This window comes from Plectrocnemia conspersa, unplaced genomic scaffold, assembly GCF_051122295.1.
Source record: "Plectrocnemia conspersa isolate PC_06_02 unplaced genomic scaffold, ASM5112229v1 ptg000009l, whole genome shotgun sequence".
NCBI lineage: Eukaryota > Metazoa > Arthropoda > Insecta > Trichoptera > Polycentropodidae > Plectrocnemia > Plectrocnemia conspersa.
In genome coordinates this window covers 1,498,637-1,522,252 of record NW_028277173.1, presented here as the reverse complement: position 1 = coordinate 1,522,252, position 23,616 = coordinate 1,498,637, and the positions used below count along the sequence as shown (strand labels likewise).

Below are 23,616 nucleotides of genomic sequence, written 5' to 3'. Positions count from 1 at the left end.
AACTCACAATATTAATGACAAGGATTGCTGCTAAATATATATGCATATTCCATAGACCATGGTTTCCCAAACTATGTTCCGCGGAACACTGGTGTTCCGCGGGTCCAAAATAGGTGTTCCGCGGAGCCTAAATAGATATTTCACAAAAGTTTGGAGTATATTAAAAAAATTGTTAGTCTTGCTAATACATAAAAATTGTTCATAAATCTGATAAAAAAGCTTGAAACTATTGTAATTTATTGCGTTAAAACAGGATTGGGTGTATATTTTTGGAAATATAAATGATTCAAATAAAATTTGCATAAAAATGAATCGATTTTCTTGTACATTAATTTAGTCTGGTTGCTTACAATACAGATTTTTTTCCATTTTGACAAAAAAAAATATTACAGAATTTACATATTATTCAAAAACTACCCATGGATCTTTGGTTAAAAACAGGAAATTTGACGAAAGAAAGGCCAAATATTTCTACTGATACATCTATCATCGAAGAAGAAAATAATCCAAAAACTGAGAATACATCTGATCAATATTATGCCTGTATAATAAAAATTGTAATTTAAGAACTCAAAATCATCAGTCATTAGGAGTTTTATTTATTTGAATTTTTATGTTTATTAAATAAATGATATTTCCTTTTTAACATTTTTTATTTTTATTTATACTATTATGAATTACTCAACCTAAAAAATAAGCTAAGTGTTCCGCCAAAGTTTTCGGATTTGCCAAGTGTTCCGTCGCTGAAAAAGTTTGGGAAGCCCTGCCATAGACAATCATATTTATTTTCAATCTTCAAAACATCTAATAAGATAATTGGACAATAATAAAAAGTCTGGCTCCACCCAAAAATCATCATCGTACTTTTAATTTTTCGCTACTGCGAGTCACACCAAAAAATTTAGTTAAATTTTTTTTGGTGTGACTCGTACACAGAATCGATTTAGTAAAATATTTAAGTAATCATATGTAAAAAAATCTCAAGAAATCAGATCAAATAGTTTTTTTTTTATTTTATTAATTTACTTTGGAAAGATTTTTCATTTGCTATCCGATCAGCCCTGTCCTTTAGTTCGTCTCTAAATTACATACTTGATAGTAATTATCGCCGACGACAATGTTTCGCCCCCGACACGAGTCCATATAAAAGAACTAACTATGTTTATTGCCCGATATAAAGCGAGCCATTAACGAAAACACTCGTTGTTGCTAACGCACACTAACTGTTATTGTTAGCTTTTACGCCCTACCGGTCGGTTGTTTGACGACAAAAATTTCCCGTCATTAACCTTCCTCACCCCACAGTTTGTCGGTGAGAGTTCACCAAATTGCATATATATTCAGTCAATGATAACTTTTGGAAATAACACCAAAACGTGCTACTACACGTCTATGTTTTCATTGGGTTATTTACACGCGCGTAGCTCATCTGTGTGAGCTATTCGATTAGCGGTAATGCGATTGAATTGGCCTAATTCCTGCTGTATGATTGTGAAATTATTTATTTACACGAAGTGCAATCGTTGCACTTGAAAGTTTATTATGCACATTACTGAGTGAGTCTAATTATTTGCCTGAGCTAGATATCGTTTCTCTGAGTCTAAGTTTTCAGCAAACCGTCTAATTGAATTATCGTATTTTTTAAAATAATTATAAGCTCATAGAGCATTAACAGATTTAAAGAAGGGAACAGAACATAATATATCTTTAACTTAAACGTCACTCACCTGTCTGTGTGCGTATACAACCGAGCCCAAAAGCTTCCACGTGCCACCTCTGCGATCCATTCGGACCATCCGTAGGATTTGGAAAAAGCGTAGGCCCCTCAGGGCAGATGCTGCAAACACCTGCCCCGAAGAGCCCATACCTAGCACCACCAAAGACGCCAGGATTGTAGTTACGTCTGAAACAAGCAAAGAAATCCATATTAAATTTATATTTCATCACGCGGCGCCTTTGGCTTCTTTGCCGAGCGGCGCGCCAATGTAATAAAAGTAATATCTCATCGAACCTGATACATCCCCAAAGGCGGTTCGTTACCGTAATTATTTAATTAACATGCGAATAAAGCAAAATTCATCACCGTTAGATAATAGCTTCGGTGTGTAATGCGCGTGTTTGTGCTCTACTGGATGCCATTTATAATTCGTTCCAATTATAATTGTCGGGATTTAATGGAAGCTCAAATTAGTACAGAATTACTCACACGACTTGCTTGTTACTACACTATTCAATGTTTCATTAAATTTAAAACTATGTTTACATAATTTTATAAAATTACAACATTTAAGAATTAATAATTTGCCAAAGATCAGCAAAACATTTGACTAACTACAGATTAAATAAACATAGAGAGTCGTGATCGCGTCCCTTATTCTAGCCTGTTACGGCCAAGACGTCAGCGCTTTAAATATGGGATGAAGCAACATATTTTTTTTTTATATTAAATGGTATATTTTTTGTTTATATAATGTCCATTATAGATTACCGGGATTTTCAAAACTGGTACTACCGTGAGAAAAACAGCCATTAATAGTATTGTCAATGAAAATAGATAATAAATCGACGTTTTTTTATGAAAGCTATGTAAATCTTTGCAATTTAATTGTCATAAAATAACTTTATCTTTCAACAAAAATAAATAGTGATCATTTTAATACATTAAATTATATTTAAAATCCTTTATATTTACAAGATAATAAGTTCGGTACTATTTACAAAGGGGTCCGAGATTTAAAGAATTTACACCGATATTTCTACATTTTATTTCTTGTGCTATAAATCCATTCAGAGGCTTAAAAAATTACTATACTTTAATAAAATCTTCAGTACACGATTTTTTAAACTTGACTGAATTTTTTTAGCCTTTATTTATACATATTTATTATAAAAATAATTGTCATCGCACTTCCATTTTTATATAAAAAAATATTACACAAAATATCTACAAGTATTATATAATCGTATGGGTTTCTAAATAATTGCTTAGTAGAAAGCAACTATTAAAAAAAAACATGCTTTGATCAACAAAAAATCCGCCCGGTAAAGGTCGCAAGAATAAGGTACATTTATATATAATATATAAAAGGTATTTTTATTTTTATTTGTATAATATTTTCAACATTTTTTTGCTGAGATTTAAAAAAAAAAATAATGATTTATTATTATATTATTTATTAAAAACAGATCATTATGACTTGACAAGTTTCCCTAATGCAACATGATGGCCATTACAAAAATAGCGCACACCTAAAATAGATAAGCTTCTCACAGCTATCGCCCAAAAAATCATTGTTTTTAGGTAAGCTCGCTAAGAAGATGGATCGCTCGTATGATGCGCTGACGTACTGGCCGCAACGGGGAAGAATAAGGGAGGCGATCGTGACTCTCTAAGGCACTCTAAAGCTCGCAGTCGAAAGTCGCCGAGCATTGACGGATTGTTGACACCGCCCCATAGGATAGTAAAAATATATAATATTTAAAAAATGGTCTTCAAACAAGCATCAATAATAGAAAATATATAATTATAAGCAAACTCCCTGTAGGGCTGTTAGCCTTATCATTAGATGGAGATAAAATATATTTTTTTAATACTGATAAAATGGACCCCGATGAACAGATTAAAGTCCGCATGGAAATTGCTAAATGTCTGTTTTTGAAATTTAGAACTGGTCTTAAAAACAAGCATGTCTGGTCAATGCTATTATACGAATGAATATGCAAAAATTTAATTTATCTTGTTTATTTTTTTTATATGTTTCTAGTAAAATATTATTTTAATGACTTATGAATTTATATTTTATTATATTTATATAAAAAACTCTTAAGTTCAATAGAAACTTTAAAAATAAAATACAAAATCATATAATAATCTGAACATATATTTAATCTACATTTTTGATGAAAAAATGCTGTTTTATTTTTGATATAACATCATAAGAAATTTATATATCATTTTTGACCTCAGGGCCGGCCCGAGGGGCAGGCAGTACAGGCGGTCGCCTGGGGCGCTAGGACTTGTGGGGCGCCGTGATACCAAATGAAGGTGCAATATTCAATTAAAATTATCAAACAATATTGTTAAAGAATATAATCTGATATTAGTTTTTTGGTACACTCTACTACTCTTTAGATTATTTTACGCGTAAAAAATTGAAATGAAAAAACCCCACAAATTCTTTAATACCCACAATCAAAAAAAAGAATATGGTGTCAAATATAATATTAGTTTACTTAAATTTGAATTATATTATTCAGCTTATGTAATGAGCTAATTAAGTATTAATAGAGGGGAGGAGGGGGCGCAAATTTAATTTTTGCCTGGGGCGCCAAATAACCTAGGGCCGGCCCTGTTTGACCTATTTATGTTTTTTTATTAGTATTTACTTATTTAGATTAAATTAAGACCATCGTAACCGAACAGGTTATTCCAAAACATCACATTATTTTAATACACAGAAAAATATACATATTCAAAATAATACACAAAAAATAAATTGAAATAAATAAACTGGACCAGCTTCTCGTGGCTAACATTAAACATTGCCAGCGTATTAAGAAGCGTGCGGCCATCCTAGCTCTAACGAACATCAAAAGAGGACGCGATCATGAATCTTAGTATGAAATCTTTGTTTGCAAAAAGGCTTAGGTGAAAAAATCTCAATGTGAAAAAAATGCGAGTGAAAAAATCATGAACATAATATGCGCAAACGATGAAGTATTTTGTGCAGGCAAGGACCGAGCGGAATACTTATCAACAATGTGATCGCCAACGACTATAATAGGCATGAAACCGGAAGAAGAACAATATATGCACATTTGTCAAAATTTTATTTATAGCGGGCTTTTGAAACAAGCCGCCGAGAGGATGCATTATGCCATCATAGTTTGTTCTTGACCATTCATCCGAAAAACATTCAATACAAATCGACAAAACTACCACTGAACGAGTGAAAACAAAGAACGACATTATCTGGCAATAGCAAAGGAATTCGGCCAAAACCGTTGCCGCCAGACATTTAATTGATCAGTTTGTTTATATCATCTATTATGTTTGTACATCACAAAAATACTGTGTTTATATGCGATCCTTTATTTATTATAATACATACATAAATTTTACTGCACATTGGACTTGAAACATCCAGATAACTAAATCTGTAGTTTTTATATAGTGAATTGAATTTCAATGAAAACATTAACATATAGAAATTGCTACATAAAAAACAAATTCAACGAACGACATCAAATCTGTTTAGATATGAATTCATTGCTTTGAGCCTAAAATCAATATCACCCTCATGCTTTAACATTCAAAGAATGAAAAGTATTTTTCAATAAAACGTTTTCAATTACATAACCACTCTCCAATCACAAGTATTTATCGTATTGAGACGTTATCGGTTCATAAATATTCAAGGGTTTTAGCTGCAAAGGTTTCTGTAATCGCCATTTTATGGATCTCTTTTAAGATTTTAACATGAAGTAGTTATACACATGCATGTGTATGTAATGCGCAAAAGTGACAATCGTGACCGGCAAACGTTGCAAGCGGCTCAATTTCATGTCTATTGTGACGAACGAACGTGTTTAAGCTTTCTCGCAACGCGAACGTGATTAATCGCCCGTTTTCGTGTGTGGTTGAATGGTCTATTGGTTAGTAGTGGCTTAGTGTGAAACTTTTCGCGGTTGAAGGTTTCATCACGTTTTTGTGCAAATTCGCCGATGGAAGGATTAGCGCCAGCATTGCGGTTAAAGTGGCGAGAAACATTTTTTTTCATCAATTCCAAACATCACTGTATATAATAGAAATGTCTTTGAAATACTATAAAATGCATATGTATTTGCAGTATTCACATATTTTTTATTTTTTCGATTAAATTAAGACCATCGTGCCTAACAGGTTACCCCAATGCGTCACGATGGTCGAAAACAAATTTTAAATTTATAAAACATAAAAAACGTATATATACATAAATAGAACAATACTTAAAAATAACAAAAAATTATAAAATATCAAAATTAAATGATACAAACAGGATCAGATCCTCGTAGCTAACATTAAATAGGTCAATATGTAATGCCAGCGTATTAAGGAGCCGGATGGCCACAGCTATAGGCGAATCGGCAAGTGCGGATGTCCTAGCCCATCAAAAGTGGTCGCGATCGTGATTCTCAAAAATGTTCCGGAACCCAAAACTGGAATTCCTCGAGAATAGCTGGGTTGTCGACAGCACCTTTTAGTAATTTGAAAAAATGCTTAGCGACATACAGCTTTCTGCGAGAGCTCAGCGAATCATATCCCAAAGCTCCTAAAAGAAAGGTGCTGGGATATAAGTACGGATAATAACCAAATGTCCTTTTGTAAAGGTATCTTAAATAGCTTTTTTTAATCTTTTCCACTAAAAGGGAATATTTGGCTATTCGGGGATTCCAAATTATAGATCCCGATTCAAGAATGCTACGAACTAAGGTGTCATAGAGGATGCGAATAACTGACGGATCGTCAAAGTGAAAGGCATTCCTTATAACAAAGCCGAGCATCTTGGAAGATTTATCACAGACGACGTGTATGTGTAGAGAGAACCTCCACTTGCTCTAGAAAGTGATTCCAAGATCTTTAGTGAAAGTTTCTCTAGTCAAAATGTTACCACCGAGATGGTAGAAATAAGCTGATGGCGAACGAAATCGAGAAAATGACACAGTATGGCACTTTCCGACACTAAAGGGCAGACGGTTAACGGAAGCCCATCTCCGTAGAGAGTCTGAATCACTTTGTAGAGAGAAGGAGTCCACAACAGATCAAATGCATTTATATAATTTTAAATCATCTGCGTACAGAAAAAAACTTGAGTTTTTAATTGCTGTATTTATGTCATTAATAAATAACACAAAAAGCAGAGGGCCCAGATTGGATCCTTGAGGAACCCCCGAAGGGGTAAAATATTCTTTTCACAATCGGCCACCACAGGTTACAAACTGTCTACGATTGCTTAAATAACTCGAGAATAACCGAGTTAAATTATCCGAGCAACCGAGTTTCGACAATTTTTTTAATAATAACCTATGACAAACTTTGTCAAAGGCTTTCTCAAAATCTGTATACACGACGTCTACTTGAATTCTCGCATCGAGAGAAGTTGTCACCGTTTTGATGAACGACAGAAGGTTAGTAACAGTGGAACGGGCAGGACGAAACCCGTGCTGTTAGTCTAACAAAACTTGCTGATTCTATATGAATTAAATTAATCAATGGACAAAGAGTTTTTAATGTAATAGAAAGGATGATATACTTGTTTTACCAAAATATAGAAAAATGTCAAATGAACGGATGATAATTTGTTTAAAAAAAATCATCAAATGACGTCCGGTGAGTCGTTGGCGCTCAAGTGGTTAAGGTCTAAATATAATTTTAATAAATATATTTGTGCATAGTGACATATATTGATTGTTAGTTGACTTAGAATTTTATGTCACTGAAACACAGATTTTGATTTCAGTTTAATTTCTTTTTTATTTATTAATAGTTGTTGATTGTGTTTACTTGGTTGAAACATAATGTTTACATTAAATAGTTTAATGCCAAAATACAATACTCATCAATTAATATAGCCATTATATGATACATTTGCAACGGACGCATTTGCTCGAGATGCATTCGCAATTATTATTATTGGAAACGATGCGACTTCACAAATAAATGTACATAACTATTTCTGGAATCATAAATTCATTCTGTATGAAATTGCCGACCAGCGTTCATAATCTACAGCTTTTCCTTATTTCGAAAGCTTAAGTATTCCACTTTCGCTTGTGTAATATTTCTTATATAGATATATATGGTCGATATTATAAATGGACACCTGTTATTATAACGGAAAAGGATTTACGGTCCAGTGACTGAAACTTGTGGGGATAAACGGTAAGTCTTCCCTTTTGAATGATATGAATGTATTTGTGGCAATGATACAAGCAACATGTTCACTATTTTTAATTACGTATTTATTTATACAACATATCTTTTTGATATTGAAATGTTTAAAGAAACATATATATAACTTTAAAGATATATAAAATCATATATCCTTAAAGATTTATATTTTTTATCAATGAAAATAAAATATATCTGCAAACGATATATAAAACATGTCACACTTCAATGACAAACCTCACTCAACAATAATAACTATTGTACACATTTTTCACACGTTCAAAACATATTGTGCGCTTTCAAACTCGAAAACTCAATTTTAAAACTCAGGTCCAACTTTTGACAAGTTCATTCATACGATGCTTCGTATCGATCTTTATATAAAGCAACATTCATTCGCATTGCTTTATTTTATTATAATACAAAATCCATCCGTAAAAATGTACAGTCCATTGATCATTAGGACTCGGAGACAGAAAAAAACACTCAACCTTAAGACTTAACCGTATAGCTGCAAGTTTATCGTTACGGTCGGGTCTGGGTTTGAGTTTACGGTGTTGTAAAAGTTAAGCTTGTAAAATTTCGAGAGTAACCTCTCGGATACGTTTCATTGCTACGAAATAATTTTTGACGTAACCCATTTTATATACAAATTCAATTTGCGTCGTCGTTAATTTTCATCAAAGGGTGTAAAAGAAAATTTGACGACGAAATATGTATTCATATTATGAAAAATTTATTCGCGTAATTTATTAAAATACTACTATATGTATTCATATAGTAGTATTTTAATAAATTACGCGAATAAATTTTTCATAATACTTCTTCATTTACACCGTAAATCAGGCTAATTGTGTTTTTCTAACGCCGGTCACACACCTTTAATAGAAAATTAGCGGCAAATTGGAACTTTGCCGAGCGGTCATAAAACTCAGATTAATTATTTTTCACCTTATTTTATTGGTGTATAATAATTTATAATAGCGCAATAAAATAGTAATGAACTATAGAATGGCATTCGATTTTAAAATAGAAAATATATAAACAATTCGCGTCGGTTCCTAATGGCAAAAGTCAAAATTGAAATCTGCACGATTTTCCGGCCGTCTGCTCTAATGCGCTTTGATTGATTGGCAACGGGATTTTCCGGAGGAAAATTTAAACTGCGTGCTTTGAGAAACAATCGGTGCGTGACGAGGAAAGTCTTAAACGAGAGGTCGATTTGAGGGTCATTCGGTGGAAAATAATAATATAAATAAAAACGATCTACCCGTGTTACGGCGCGGAATAAATGCTTTGTTTTTTCGAGTGCTCCTTAAAGATTTTTTGTTTAGAAGGATTTTTCAATGGTTCTAATAAATACATAAATATTATTTATTTTATTAATTTATTTAGCTAATATAAATAGTTTTTACAATCATACTAAAATAAAATTATACTGTGTTAAATTTATGCCACTCATTTGAAAAAAATATAATGTCATTTATAGACATATTTTTGAACTATATAACTATATGCTTTCATAACCATAAAGTTTTTGCCTATTATTTAACAAGTATTCAATTAGCAAAATTTCGTTAAAAAGTCGTTAGATGCTTTTATATTATCACTTTAATTATTGATTATTTTATTTTCAATGTATAGTCTAAATTTTTTAAAGGATAATAAATAATTCATATGAAAAATGGTCAAGATAAATGCTGAGTAAGGCAAAATTTCCAATTTTAATATGTTTAGTAAAAATACGGTTTTGCATTATCATGAATCTCTATGTCAGTTCATCAATTTCAGATAATTCATTCTTAAATGTCTATGCATAATTTTACTTTTTCTATAATATGGGTTTGCTGTAATAGTCTCGCCTAAAACTATAAATGATATTGTCACTATGGTTTTTGGATTTAAATTCGGTTTTAAAATTTTTTTGCTGACTAACCATTGTCCTGATATTTTTTGGTTAAAATAGAGAATCTATTTCCTATCGTGGGTTACAAGCTTCTTCAAGAATGGTTTCCTATTGTTTCAGAGAACTAATAAAGAGCAGATTTTAAAATGTAGTTATTTTCGCCTATCGGTCAATTCGTGCAAAACCCATTTACCAATTTCTATGGCATAAAATATTATGAAATGATTGCAAAAGAAACATCTTAATCTGCCGTAAGTGTGCGATTAAATTAAACAATGTTTCTTAATATTTATGCATCTACAGCAATAAAAGTCTTTCATTAGACATTTTCAAGGGCAATATCGCCAGAACAAAATTACTTGAACCAATATCTTACATATTATGGCATTTTCTGCTGCAATTTGCTATTGAATTATCTTCAGCACAGATTCTCAATATTTTTTTCATCAAAAGGAGATGAAATTATTTTAAAAGACGTATTTAAAATGACAATATAGCTATTTATATTTTTTCTGAACCAACGCTTAATAGTTCTCTGACTAACAGTACCTACGCGAAATCCTAAATTAATATTTCTCGTAGCCTGCGCCGCATGTGTTTTTATTTTAAATCATATCAAAAATGAGATGTATTATTTTGTTAACACCATTATGCAAAGAAATTATTTAATATAAAAAACAAGCTTGACTGATAAATAAAAACATAAGAACACAAAAAAAAATTGACTAAGAAAGTATTCTACTCACAGTAACAAACTATCACTGTTACAACCAGGGCTTTTTTAAAACAAAATAAATACCGAAAATCACTTCTTAGCAAGCTTTTTACTAAAGAAAATTATATTTAAATATCGCTTAAATTAAAATTAAAGCAGCTTTTCCTATGCCAAAAAGCCCAGAAAAAATACAACAAAATATGATCTTAAAAAATAATGCCTGAGAGTAATCCATGCCACTTTGCTAAAATATTTATTAGTAACTAACTTCCAATTGGAGTAATTATAAGCGACTTTTCGATAATTAGAAAAGTTAAATTTTAAGCAGCTTTTCCTGTGCCGAAAGCGCATAAAAAATTAATACATTTGAACATCGAATTTGGAGTTCAAGGCAACAACGCCGCTTCTCTCTTCGCATGTTCTGGTCCAGCTTGACGCCCGAAATCCAGAGTTACACATACTTTGAGACATTTCACGCATTATTAGCATATACAAAATGTAAGTGACGGTCTTAATTGTTGCACAAAAAATAAATAACAATAAAATTTGTCTAGAAAAAAAATCAAGGCTCATACCCTCCGTGGCATGACATTTTTATTTTCTCTAACTCCCATTATTCCTAATGTCTTATATCTTACATATTTTACATAACTTTGTTTTTTAGGTTCATTGCCACTAATCGAATATATATATATAAAATTAAGTAAACGTTGCAAGTATGCCAATACTATTTTTAATGAAAAAATCTTGGAAAAAATAATTTCTGATTACTATCAAGATGTTGATTTTTTTTTCAACATCAATAGAGCTTTAAAAACGATCTAATGCTAGATGTGCAATTTTTGTTGTAGTGGCAGTAATCCAACATGTATTGATTCAAGTGGAAATACAGCTACAATATTTATTGATCTTAAAAAAAATGCTTTTGATTCTGTAAACTATTCGATTCTAAAAAAATTAATGTACCGGCGTGCCTGTGCCATTTTTCAAACTTTCTCTTTAATTTAAGCTAGAAATTGGTCTTGTAAGATGCTACTAGGTTTAATTTTAAAACCGTTATTATATATTAAATTTAAATATTTTTAACATTAAAAAATCATTAAGAAACATAGGATCTAAGAGTTAATGACTAAAAACTTAACATAAACAATGAAACTAAAACCAATTATATATGATTTAATAAAATTAAATAATTTAAAGTAATGATGACGAGGAACTAAATTTTCAAAAACACATATATACTATAATAATAAATATTTATTATTCTGTTTCCAGGTATTTTATCTGACTTGACAATCAATACTATGTATTATGCTTTGATTTATAGTCACCTTATATGTTTAATATTTTATTGGATTTATTGCCAAATTTAGAAAAAAAAATAAAATAACTAAGAAATTTTCAGACTGACATATTGCAATGTGTCATACATTGCAATATGTCAGTCTCCAATACAAATTGATGTATGTAGATTGAAGTATCGTAAATCATACAAAGCTATGTAACACCAAACTCAATATAGTGAATCAGAAGCAAGCATAGAAACGAAATATATATTTGCAAGTCAAGTTTTACAAGACTCAGTTCAATCTTTGTATACATACAATCTTCATATACATCAGTCACATATATTGCTGAGATTTACTTTAAAACAGACGAAGAGTCTCATCCGAAAAAGCTACATTTCAACAAAGGAGTATCATACTGAAGTCCATAGATAATGGGTCACAAAAATCCACCATGAACATCAGAGAATCTGTGCCATTTGAGTGCCACAATACTCATCCGTGAGACTGGGAAAATATAGAAAAACCTATTCTTTAATGATCGATTTTGGTTATAATAATATATTATTGACTAACTTCGATCACCCAGATACGATTAATATGTATATAAAAAAACACTAGCATTCGTATGGGATTCGAATCCATGTCTTTTAGGAATTGTTGCTGTTTATAATATATTTTAAATACAGTGAATAAAATATGTATTTACTGTATTGAAAATATTAGTAACTTCACTTTATTATATAATTTAGAGTTTCACGTTAATTATTTTATAAACATATAAAATATTTTTGTAAGTCTTAAGTTAATTGCGTTTTTGGTGATTAGTTAAATATAGAAAATAAAGAGTGTAAATATTTAAAAAAAATATATTTGAATTAACATAAAAAATGAAATTATCTCTAACAAGAGTACTACCAACTAACATTAAACGTACTATAATTTTATGTTAATTATTTTTTTGTTAAAAAATCTCCGTGGAGAGACTTTTTATATGTTATTTTTAATCTACTTTCTCCAGGTGCTTCATTGCTTGGAGAAAGGATAAAAAAGGAAATATTTACATTGTCCAAATACACAGATTGCATTTCAATAACATAAAAAGTTTAGCCTATACCAAACTAATCATAAATTCATTTGAAACGCAATTCCTGCATCTTTGTATAAATATTAAGAGCACATACATTTTAAAAAACAATTGTAAAGCATATCATATCATAAAAATATTAATGCATATATTATTTTATTTATGTTACGTAATAATGTATGTATATAGTGCGTGACAATAAAGTCCATGTCGGAAAGAAATTAGCATAGATATGCGACTTTTGCATATGTCACCAAAGAAGTTAACGACAAAGTAACATTAACAAGTAGCGAAAGGAAGTAGTTGGCGATTTACAATGCACATAAAGCGGCGGAAATTAAGGGACAGAAGGAAGTTCATGCAAATTTTGCGAGGCGATAGCGCATTTCGAATTTATCGAGGTCGAGAGAGCCATCATAAAAATGAACTGCTGCAAAAAATAACATAGATAGCGGTAGGCATTTCTAGTTTCCTGACTCGATAGCGTCGCCGATTCAATTTTCTATGATGCAAAAAACGCGATACAAACACTCGAATAGCTTTGCTTAATAAAAGCGTCTAGTTTTAAGACTATGTGTCATGAATGAAAACGAAACGTTCCCAAGCTCCGAATACAAAAGCGGTAGTTGGCAAACTTTAAGACCAAATTAAAGCTGGTAAAAGGGCGTATCGATGCCATTCCTTTCAACAAATGTTTACTACGTTTGATGGACACTTAAATATAATTGAAAATCTTTAAAAAATAATGTAAAATATAATTATATTTATTAGACATTGTAAATAATTCAATATAATAAGTATTAATCTAATTCTAAATATATATTGTTGTATTAAGTAATCCAAAATAAATGTTGTTAAGTTTATAGTTAACCATTAATACATGGGTACGTTTTTTTATATTATATACACATTACTTAATATTCTGATATTTAAAAAAATTGGACCGCAAAATAACGTTCTAAGTTAATAATTCATACAAAATTGCACGTTATATGCATTTTTGCTAAATGATAACTACGGCCACTAAAAATATTTGTAAAATTATAATATCAAGAATAATTAGGGTAAAGCAAAAATAGACGACGATGTCGTGGCTGCAGAAGTAGAAGCAAATCCTACTCCTGGCTTGGAATCAATGATAGATAATTTATAAAATAAATTTAATTAAAGATTTGGACAACTTTCCTGATCACACTTTTAGCAAACATACAGACAATTAATTGTTAAGTTGTTAATAAATTTATAAATATATTTCAATTAACTTTTCATAGGCAACCTTAATATTTCATAGCAACGTATTCTACTTCTTCTTACTAAAAATATATTAATAACGAATGCAAGTCGGTTACGATTCCTGTTTATGAATTCTAAACACGAGCGAAGTTTCATGAAGCAGCGGAACGAAATATGTGAAAACTATCAATTTTCGCAAAATTCTACGATTGAAAATTCAAAGCTATAAATTTAAAATTATACATCTACATATTTTTCGCTTATGCTTTTAAAATCCTTTAGCACTCTTTTCCAAGTGCAATAAGAAATCGGATATTGCAATATGTTTTATTTTCCAAACTTAGTATTTCCAGTTGTAAAAATTCAATGGCCAATAATACTTTTATGGACGTTACATGTTTACATATTTGTGAGTGGTTTTGGATACAAAGAATTTATGACTGATCCATCTTGTGACTTACTATATATGTATGTGTGTAAAAACAGCTACTAAAAAATGTTCACTGAAACGGTTTATTTAATTATTTATATTTAATTTGCTTATGAGAATGGGTTATAATGGCAAACAATCAAATAAGTAGTTCACTTTTGTTGTTCCTATTATTCATAAACGACAGAAACATTGCCATTAGAAACTCTGAGTTCCTCAGGGAAGTGTGCACGGACCGTTTCTTTTTATCTTGGATACGAACGATATTCTAAAATTTAAAAATATGTCGTTTATCTATGTACGCTTATGATATGATGTGGGGTCTTATTCTTGAAACTGATAAACTAGACAAAAGTATAAAGGATGGGACCACACAAAGCCCTTGCTACGACTAGAAAAAAGGCTTTTCTATAAATAACACGCAATGATTCTCCGGTACATTAAAAGAATATTTTTTTGTTACGAAACGGTCACAGAAAACAATTTATGACCGTAAGGCCATGTCCACCATCCACCATGTCCAGATATCCATCAAGCAAATGTCACTTTCTAAAGGCGTAAACATACTTCATTGTTCTAAGAAGCAAGTGCAACGATTGGTTGTGATTGGTCAGCAAGTTTTGCAGCTTTGAATACACAAGGCTGATCTCCAATGAGGACCAGGCAGACACTCAAAGGGACTACTAGATTCAGCCCACCCGCATACAACATACGGTCATGGACGCTCACGTCCTGAGAAGAACTCCCTGATGCTGCCACACCAATCTTCCACTGGCATCATCCCTCTACCAGCTTCTCCACCACCGCTCGGAGAACAACAATCTCGCTTATCTTAATCTGTCGCAATATATAATATAATATAATAAAATTATATAATAAAACTAGTTTCCACCTCGGTCTTATTGGCTGCAAATTCACACTCCTTAGGATTAGAATCAAGAAAAAGCATTTATGGTTATTTGAAAACATAAATAAATATTGTGAAAAAAATCAGAGAAAAACCAAGTAAACTATATTACAAAATGTAGACAAAGTTTGCCACCGCCTCTCTGAAGTGAACAGAGCAAAAAAAAAATATATCACATAACTACACTAACCAACCAACTAACATCATATATCAGAGACTATTATTGAAACAACCTTAAATTTAAATATAAGCACATATTGCTTTAAAGAATGAAAAATACATTTCAATGGTTTTAGATATTTAAGTAAATTTAGCTAAATTAGCACTTGTTACATTATTTTTTCTTTCCATTAAATTGTAAAAGATTTTACTTTAAGCTGTTACCACCATAACAAAATTGTAAATACATGTATTTCATATAATAGTATGTTTGTAAAATTAATCATTATATTGAAATAAATAATTTTTGACTCGTCTTTATAAATCGATCATAATTTTAACTATGGAAAGTGCCATGAAGTGTATAAAATAAACAGATTAAAAAATCAATAAAAAATATCTAAGAATTTCGTGAAAGAGGGCATTGTTTACTTTAATAATATTAAGAAAATAACGACGTTTCTCGGAATCACTTTAAAAATATAAATTGCAATAGACCATTTTAAAAAATGTAGATATCATTGATTTATCACACGTTTTCTCATCATCAGGGATACTAAAGATTTTGAGGCGTCAACTGGACAGTAGAATTTAGGTTATCAATTAGATCAAAGAGACCTGATATGACCCGACAAAATATATTGTTAAAGGCTCATAGAAAAATTAATTTTTTTTTTAAATTATGAAACAAATCCATAGCACATTATTCTTATTTGATATAATGACTATCACCTGATAGCATCATTATATTTTTACATATGCGTATTTATTAAAAATTATTACATTTCGCAATAATTTAATAAAATTTAATATATTAGAAAAGGCAAAAAGTATAATTTTTATTAAAGAAACGACCATTTCTCTAATTAAATTATTTCACAAATGTATTCTTCTTTGACTCTCCAAGATTAACCACATGGCCCTAATATAAATTCTCTTCAATTATAATTATCATATTAGCGCATATTTAAACTAATATTTAATTTTAGTATTCACAGCAAATTAATTTAAGCATATACATATTTTATTATTAACTCTAAGAGATTATTACTGAATTGTTATCCGCCCCGGGCCACAAGATCATAATTTGCATGAGAATTGGAGATGAATTTGAAATTCAATCCGACTCGAGCATCTGTCGGAGTTTTGCTCTAATTAAATTAATAATTTATTACTAGTTTTTTTTTATTGCCACGATTTGCAAACTAGCTTTTTTATTATATTGATTTTCAAAACAAGCGAAATAACAGACAAACACGCAAACTTTCCGAATTGAATGTAAATAAATCATAAAGAAAAACATTCATACTGCAGCTAAAAGAATCTCCAGTTGTAAAGTTTGACGTGAAAAAGACTCAAAACTAACTGCGCGGGATTAAACCGAATTTTTTTGTTATAAAATACTCAACGAACTTTCGTTTTTTGTCTGGAAAATTCGATATTATCATAAAAGTTTCAGTACCGCGAGGTACGCGACGGTTAGACTTGTAGCTTTTTTCTTTAATAGTTCGTCATCGTTAAACTATAAATATATAAGCTGACTTGGCAAACGTTCGATTGATTTACGATTTATTTTTTTTAGTCAACTTTCAATCGTTATATTATACTTTTAATAGCTCGTTGTACGTCTTTTCATTTTATAACTAAGCTAGCATTGTAAAAAATCGGATTCTATGAGCTTAGGTCTTCGACTTTTTGTTCAAATTTAAGCTCAGAGGTTTACACGAGTGTTCAGAAATATTTTAAAGTTTTACTACATGAAAGAACAATAAAACTGACTTCTTAAGAGCAACTTCCATTTCTATTCAACATTTACGTATGAGAAAACAATTCGTATATAATGCAAAGATTGCCTACATCTTTCCTGCATATTTAAGGAATTGATACTGAGTTAAGTATTTGATTACAATTTAATGTCATATCAAAGAAAATACTTAATAATATTAACAATATAAAATTATATTACCGCGTGTATCAAGCGGGTACATTTATTTCAAGTATATTTATTATTTTAAAACAGTTTATTAATAAAATAAGTATTTAAAAAAAATAATTCAATTAAGCAAATCTTCTAATAAATTTAATTCTAAATAGTATGTATAGCTGTTAAATGTAAATTCAATTTTAAGTTTATATTTAATATAAGATATATAAGAAAATTATTTTTACATATTATAGGAATTGATTATGAATATAAAATTTAAGTGACAATATATGATAATTATATTCCACTTGACTACTAACAAGTTATATATATATTTTATATATAGTATTATATTATAATTTATTTGTGTGTATATATTTGAATCCTTATACGAATCTTTAGTGCGTAAAATAAATTCCAAGAATTTTTAAATATATTATATTGCTAATTTAATGCAGATGAGGATGGTAGCGCGCCAATTGCATATTTTTGGACAGTTGTTTATGCATTAAAAGTGAAGGTGGCAGATCACCACTTTGACGTATGGGTAGAAATTACAATAGTATTTTGCTCAGGCTAAAGCGAATCGCTCATACTTTCCAAACAAAGAGTAGTTTTTTTGTATATATTTGTACTTACTAGTACCAATAGGTGGTTCGTTAAATAATAAAAACTATTAGCGCAATTATTTAGTCCCGAGATCTCATGCCTCATTTTCAGGCAAGTTTGTATTTATTTGCTTTGTTCGAAACGCTCGTTAAAAAGACCTTTTAATTTATTGTGCATGTGGTTGAAACCCTAGATGATAATCACAACCAAACATGGTAGAAATTTAAAAGCTCTATGTATAATCTGGGATTAGTCATCAACTTATACTGATTGTTTAATATTTTAATTAAGTCAATTTTTTATTAAACATTATGATGTCTCTCTTTATAAGAGTACAGCACATTGGATCACATTTATTGCTATCTAATATAAAATTATTATTATTTTATAAAGGTTAAGTAAATAAATTGATTAATATAGTTTTATGTAAAAATATTAGCAATGTAATTTATGAATAAATAGTATTAAATATAATAAAACCTAATTTGTCATATAATATTATATTACAAAATAGCTTTTGATATCTTATTATATCAGGAGATTAGACACAGAGAAATAATTCACGTTATATTAAATACTAGTCTACGTTGAAAAAGTTACAATGTTTGCATTGAAATGTACAAGTCTTGCTAAATTATATACATTATACAATTTTGATAAGATATTTTGAGTTTTAAGGAGTTTGGGAGTAACTACAGCGCTTATATAATCAGTATGCAAAGTTTCAACTTTGAATTTTATCGGAAAGTTTAAGATAAAAACTCTGGGGACAAAGACACCATATGGCTGTTATTAAATACATATAATACCATAGGATGAAATATTTGATATTTAAATATTTTACTTTCTAACAAAATATACAGGATGATATAGAGAAGATTAAAATACGTAAGACCAAAGATTTTTCAATGGAGGATAGTCTATATTGAATTTTTTTTATAATTAATTAGATGTATCATTGCGATTCTTATTTTTTGTACAATATCTTATTCAAGGCACTCAAGAAGATTTATCTTTAAACTGCAGGTTGCAATAAAACCATTTGAGTTTCTGCGTAAAAAATTGTTGTTTAATTAACGATAAATCCCGAAATGAGCTTTCTTTTACCAAAATGTATGTACAGTATTATTTAAAAAAATCCTTAATACCGTCCTACTTTTACACGCAATTGTGAATCAACATAATTCCACGCTATAAATAATTTAATGACTTGATATTACACTACCATTATCAGGATTCAATCTAAGTGCAAGTAATGCTCAGGCCATTAATTAGCCATTGCAACAGCATTGTCCAACCACCCCAAAGCAATTGTTAAATCGGTCTACGAAGCGTTAAATTAACAAGCTCCAACGCGAATAAACATTCGTGACCGGACCATGTGGCGTGACCCCAACTTTGCTAGAAGACACATGGTTTCAGAGCTGCCTTCTTTTTTTATCCTGCAGGCGAAAGAATGAATGAACGAAGAGTTGCAATCTACCGGCTGCCATTAATTATTCACGGACCGAGAAAATTGGTTCGGGCCTTCGCGGCCCCGCGGACCGAACGAACGGAACCGGTGAATATTTCAAATTCCGCGTATCTGCATCGAATCCCGTATCTCGGCTTATAACACTTTCCGGCGCGTCGGTATAGGAAATCGCTCGAAAAGGGTATCCGTCGCGAGAAGGGGCGGTTAGGGAGAGTTTTAGACTACGAAAAAAGTAGATCGGTTCATATATGGTATCTAGAACCTCTATTATCCGAAATAAATAGATATTAAGATGGATAACGAAAATAGGAGAAAAGATTTTTTTTTCTTTATTTTCAACGCCTTATCCATTATGGGACGTTACCAATTATTTTAGCCACATTTATCTTGCTTACTACTGCCTTGAAAAAGAGGGTAGTGTTCTTTACAAACAAATTTCAGCTTCTCTTTCATCTTGTATCTGGCTTTAAGTGATATTGTGTTAAGAGCTAGTATGTTTCGGTTTGACGTATCATGCGACCGAAGTGAGAGAGTTATGTTATTTATACTAAACATATTTCACTTCGTCTACTTATGTTTTTATTTAAATTAAATAAATACATTGTGACCTAACAGATTATAATAAAAAGAGATAGTTCAAGTAAGATAAAAATAATAACCGGACTAGCTTTTCGTATTGACATTAAACAGATCAATGTGCAATGCAAGATTATTAAGGAGCTATTTTTTCTAAATTGCAAGTCATTTAAAATACAGCTATAAAAATAATACATAATACACATTTTTTTACTAATTTAAAAAAATGCATATTAACCTTTAAATACCAATATTTAAAGAACACTTATTTAAATAGCAAAAAATATTTTGAGTAATCACACTAACCCACTATGAATATGATAAAAAACCCTAAATTAAAATACAGGCACAAAATTCCAAAACACATATTGCTTTAAAGGGTAATGACAACATATCAAATGTAATCAAATTATCATTTAATTTAATGTTTATTTTTTCCTATATTTTTTTTTAATAATTTTTCTTTCTAAGTTTTAACCACCAAATTTCTAATTTTTATTTTTTTTAAATGGTTGTATGTATATATATATATAAGCATATATATATCTGCGGTTGCCAACTTATTTAGGATTGCGGTCGACTTATTTTAATCTTAGGATTTGATTATATTTTTTGTGCAATAGACAAGTTTTTCGTACCACATTTATTGCGTTCTATATGAAAATATTTGTCTAAAAACCTAGCTTTTAAAGAAATATCAAAATTAAATAGCTTTGTAAATGTATTTGCATATAATTGAATATTCACGCCATCTTTGAGTGGATTAATAATCAATTAAACCAAGATTTTATAAAAGCAATAAATCAATATATCGACCATTTTAAAATCTGGAAGGAGTTCTGTATTTTGTGAATTTCGAACATGTATTTTTTGAAATGATAGCAAGTATATTTTTAAATCTATCAATACGTTTATCCACAAGATTTTGGATCATAACTAAAGCTTGTCTTTTAAACGCAGAAATGTTACTGATGGTGCTGTTTTTTATCTTGAATTTTATGGCGTCTATTTGACTGCAAAGACACATTTTTTCGGTCAAAAAACCGATTGTGAATATGGCACGGTGTCGCGATCGACTTACCAGGCCTGATGTATTTGTAAAATTATTTATAATATTGCAATAAATTTATTATAGACATTAAATGTGAAAAATATTACAGTTGAAATGACAGATAGAACGACACGTGCAAATGTCACGTCGCTACTGTTGACGTTTGGGAGAATTTATTGTGGCAGACGGACACAAGTATTTTTTGTATTATAGAATAGATTATAGCAGCCCTGATTTTTTAGCAATGGCGTTCGTTTTTCTATTTCTACGTGTGTGTATGGCCGTTTAATCGTATTTTCGTCGCAAAGATCGTCGGTCGAGATTAAAGGGCGAAATTTGTTCGGATCGATCCGAAACAATCCTTAATTACATCCGTCGCGCAGCGCGTTTAATGGCCGTTTGATGTGTACGAATCGTTCGAAGCGCGCATTATCGAACGAATTTCGCCTCGAAAAGAGGCGGTGTCAGATTCGAAATTAATTCGGCCGACATTTGTTTTGGCGCTGAGCTGTTTGTGAGCGGAACGGTCGAATTAAACAAACGGGCTGGTAATAAAGTACACACACACACACGTCCAAACGACTGGCAATGCCCTTGTGTGTGACCTTGAACTGTTGGCGTTTGATGATTGATGATTTGAAGGGTTGTATAGTAAGGCGGTGGTTTGTGTTAATTTGTGAGATTACGTTGGTGCGTGAAGATTGTACGGTTTGATTCGGTTCAAAGTCAAATGTCTGGCAAAATTTTTTTTTAGTTTTTCATACATATCGCCTTAAAATCCTTGTGTCTGAAAAGCTCAATATGAATCAATGTAACGTTTTTGAGCGCTGACCTCCTGGCCGCAAGAGTTAAGAATAAGGGACGCGATCGCGACAGTAGGGCACTCTACACCCGCAGCTGAAAATCGCTCAATGTCACCCCTCATACACTCAAAAATGTTTTTCATTAAATATATGTCAAGTCAAGAATACAATGAATTGTGTCTGGACATGTACTAGGATACAAAAACGATAATGTGACTGGATCAAATCTGACGATCGAAGTGAAAATTTAAAATATTCAGGCTGGTCTGTTTTAATTTGACATAAGCTTTTGCGCTAGCTTCCGTACCATTAATCTACGATCTGCTTTATTGGCAGCCCTAATATCCTCACTAACAACCTCTAAGGACTACGCGCTTTTACGTAAATATTTGATATCAAAATTTCCAGAACGAAATTTTTACAACCACATCTGACCCTTTTTGAATTAAATGAAATCATTTCATTACATATGTTTTCAATTGCTATTGTCACAATATTTTAACACTTATGGAACAACCTGATGTTTCTTGGTTATCTAATTTAATTATACTATCATTTAGATAAGTGTCCTTTATATTTAATGAAACCTCGTAATCCTTCTACCCAATCAGAAAATAAATGTTGACTTTTTCCACCGACAGCGAGGCACGAAAAACAACGACCACCACGATCGACTTAATTTCAGCTCTGTGGTCTGTGTAGTTAATTTTTGATTATTCTGACTTGCACGCAGTCAAGCTTAGAACGAGAAATTGTTTTTAAAACGCTGCAACTAGCGCTTTAATTAACCCTCGGCTTAAACGCTGCGAGCGTTCGGAAGTTTCGCTAACATCGCTGGTTATTTACTAAGTAACATTTAATGCTTTAGTATTTCACATAATCACGAAATACCGCGAAACGCAATGCGATAAACTTTTGTGTATTACAATATCGTAAGCATGGATTAAATATATATAAAATATGTGTAGTAAATTTTATTTAGGAAAAAAATTCCTCATTCATACGATTCGAATATCAAATAAAATATTTATGTACTTCCTGAAATTATGAAGAATTTTTAAATACATTTTATGTAGCAAAAGTAGGTTTATACACACATAAAATTATGTTATAAAGAATCAAGAATATTTATTTTAAATAAAATAAAGTAGTAAACATCAAGAGTTTTACACTTTAAATCATTTCAAAGTTTCATTTAAAATATTTTTGACAGAGGTCGACAAACAATGGCCCGTAGGCTAAATCTGGCCCGCGAGCTAGAAACAGATTTTATGTTTTAATCTTTTAACCTCGCAGTTTCTAATTACGTGATTAAAAGTAGTTGATTTTTCAAATTTAAATTTAAATTCATAAAATAAACATATTATAAGGTACGACAAAATTCGTCCCTCCCGATGAAAACACTTTTAAAAATCAATGACGACTTTTTACGTCACGCCTGTGATGTATGAAATATAATTATGACGCCTTTAGACGTCATGCCCGGTTGAAAGGTTAAAATTTCAAAGTGTGCACTATTATGGAAT

The 23,616-nt window shown here is 30.7% G+C and overlaps 1 protein-coding gene across 20 annotated transcripts in view; it reads right to left on the bottom strand.

Annotated features, from left to right (window-relative positions):
- Window positions 1-23,616, bottom strand: part of LOC148231492 (potassium voltage-gated channel subfamily KQT member 1-like) — a 337,496-nt gene that overhangs the window by 150,040 nt on the left and 163,840 nt on the right. For all 20 annotated transcript variants that reach the window (XR_015810812.1, XR_015810813.1, XR_015810814.1 and 17 more), the window contains one exon: window positions 1,728-1,903. Coding sequence is in view for 17 of the 20 variants with exons in the window: in XM_088193257.1 (XP_088049383.1) it covers window positions 1,728-1,903 (176 nt within the window). In the remaining 3 variants the exon portion in view is untranslated. The remainder of the gene's footprint in view (window positions 1-1,727; window positions 1,904-23,616) is intronic.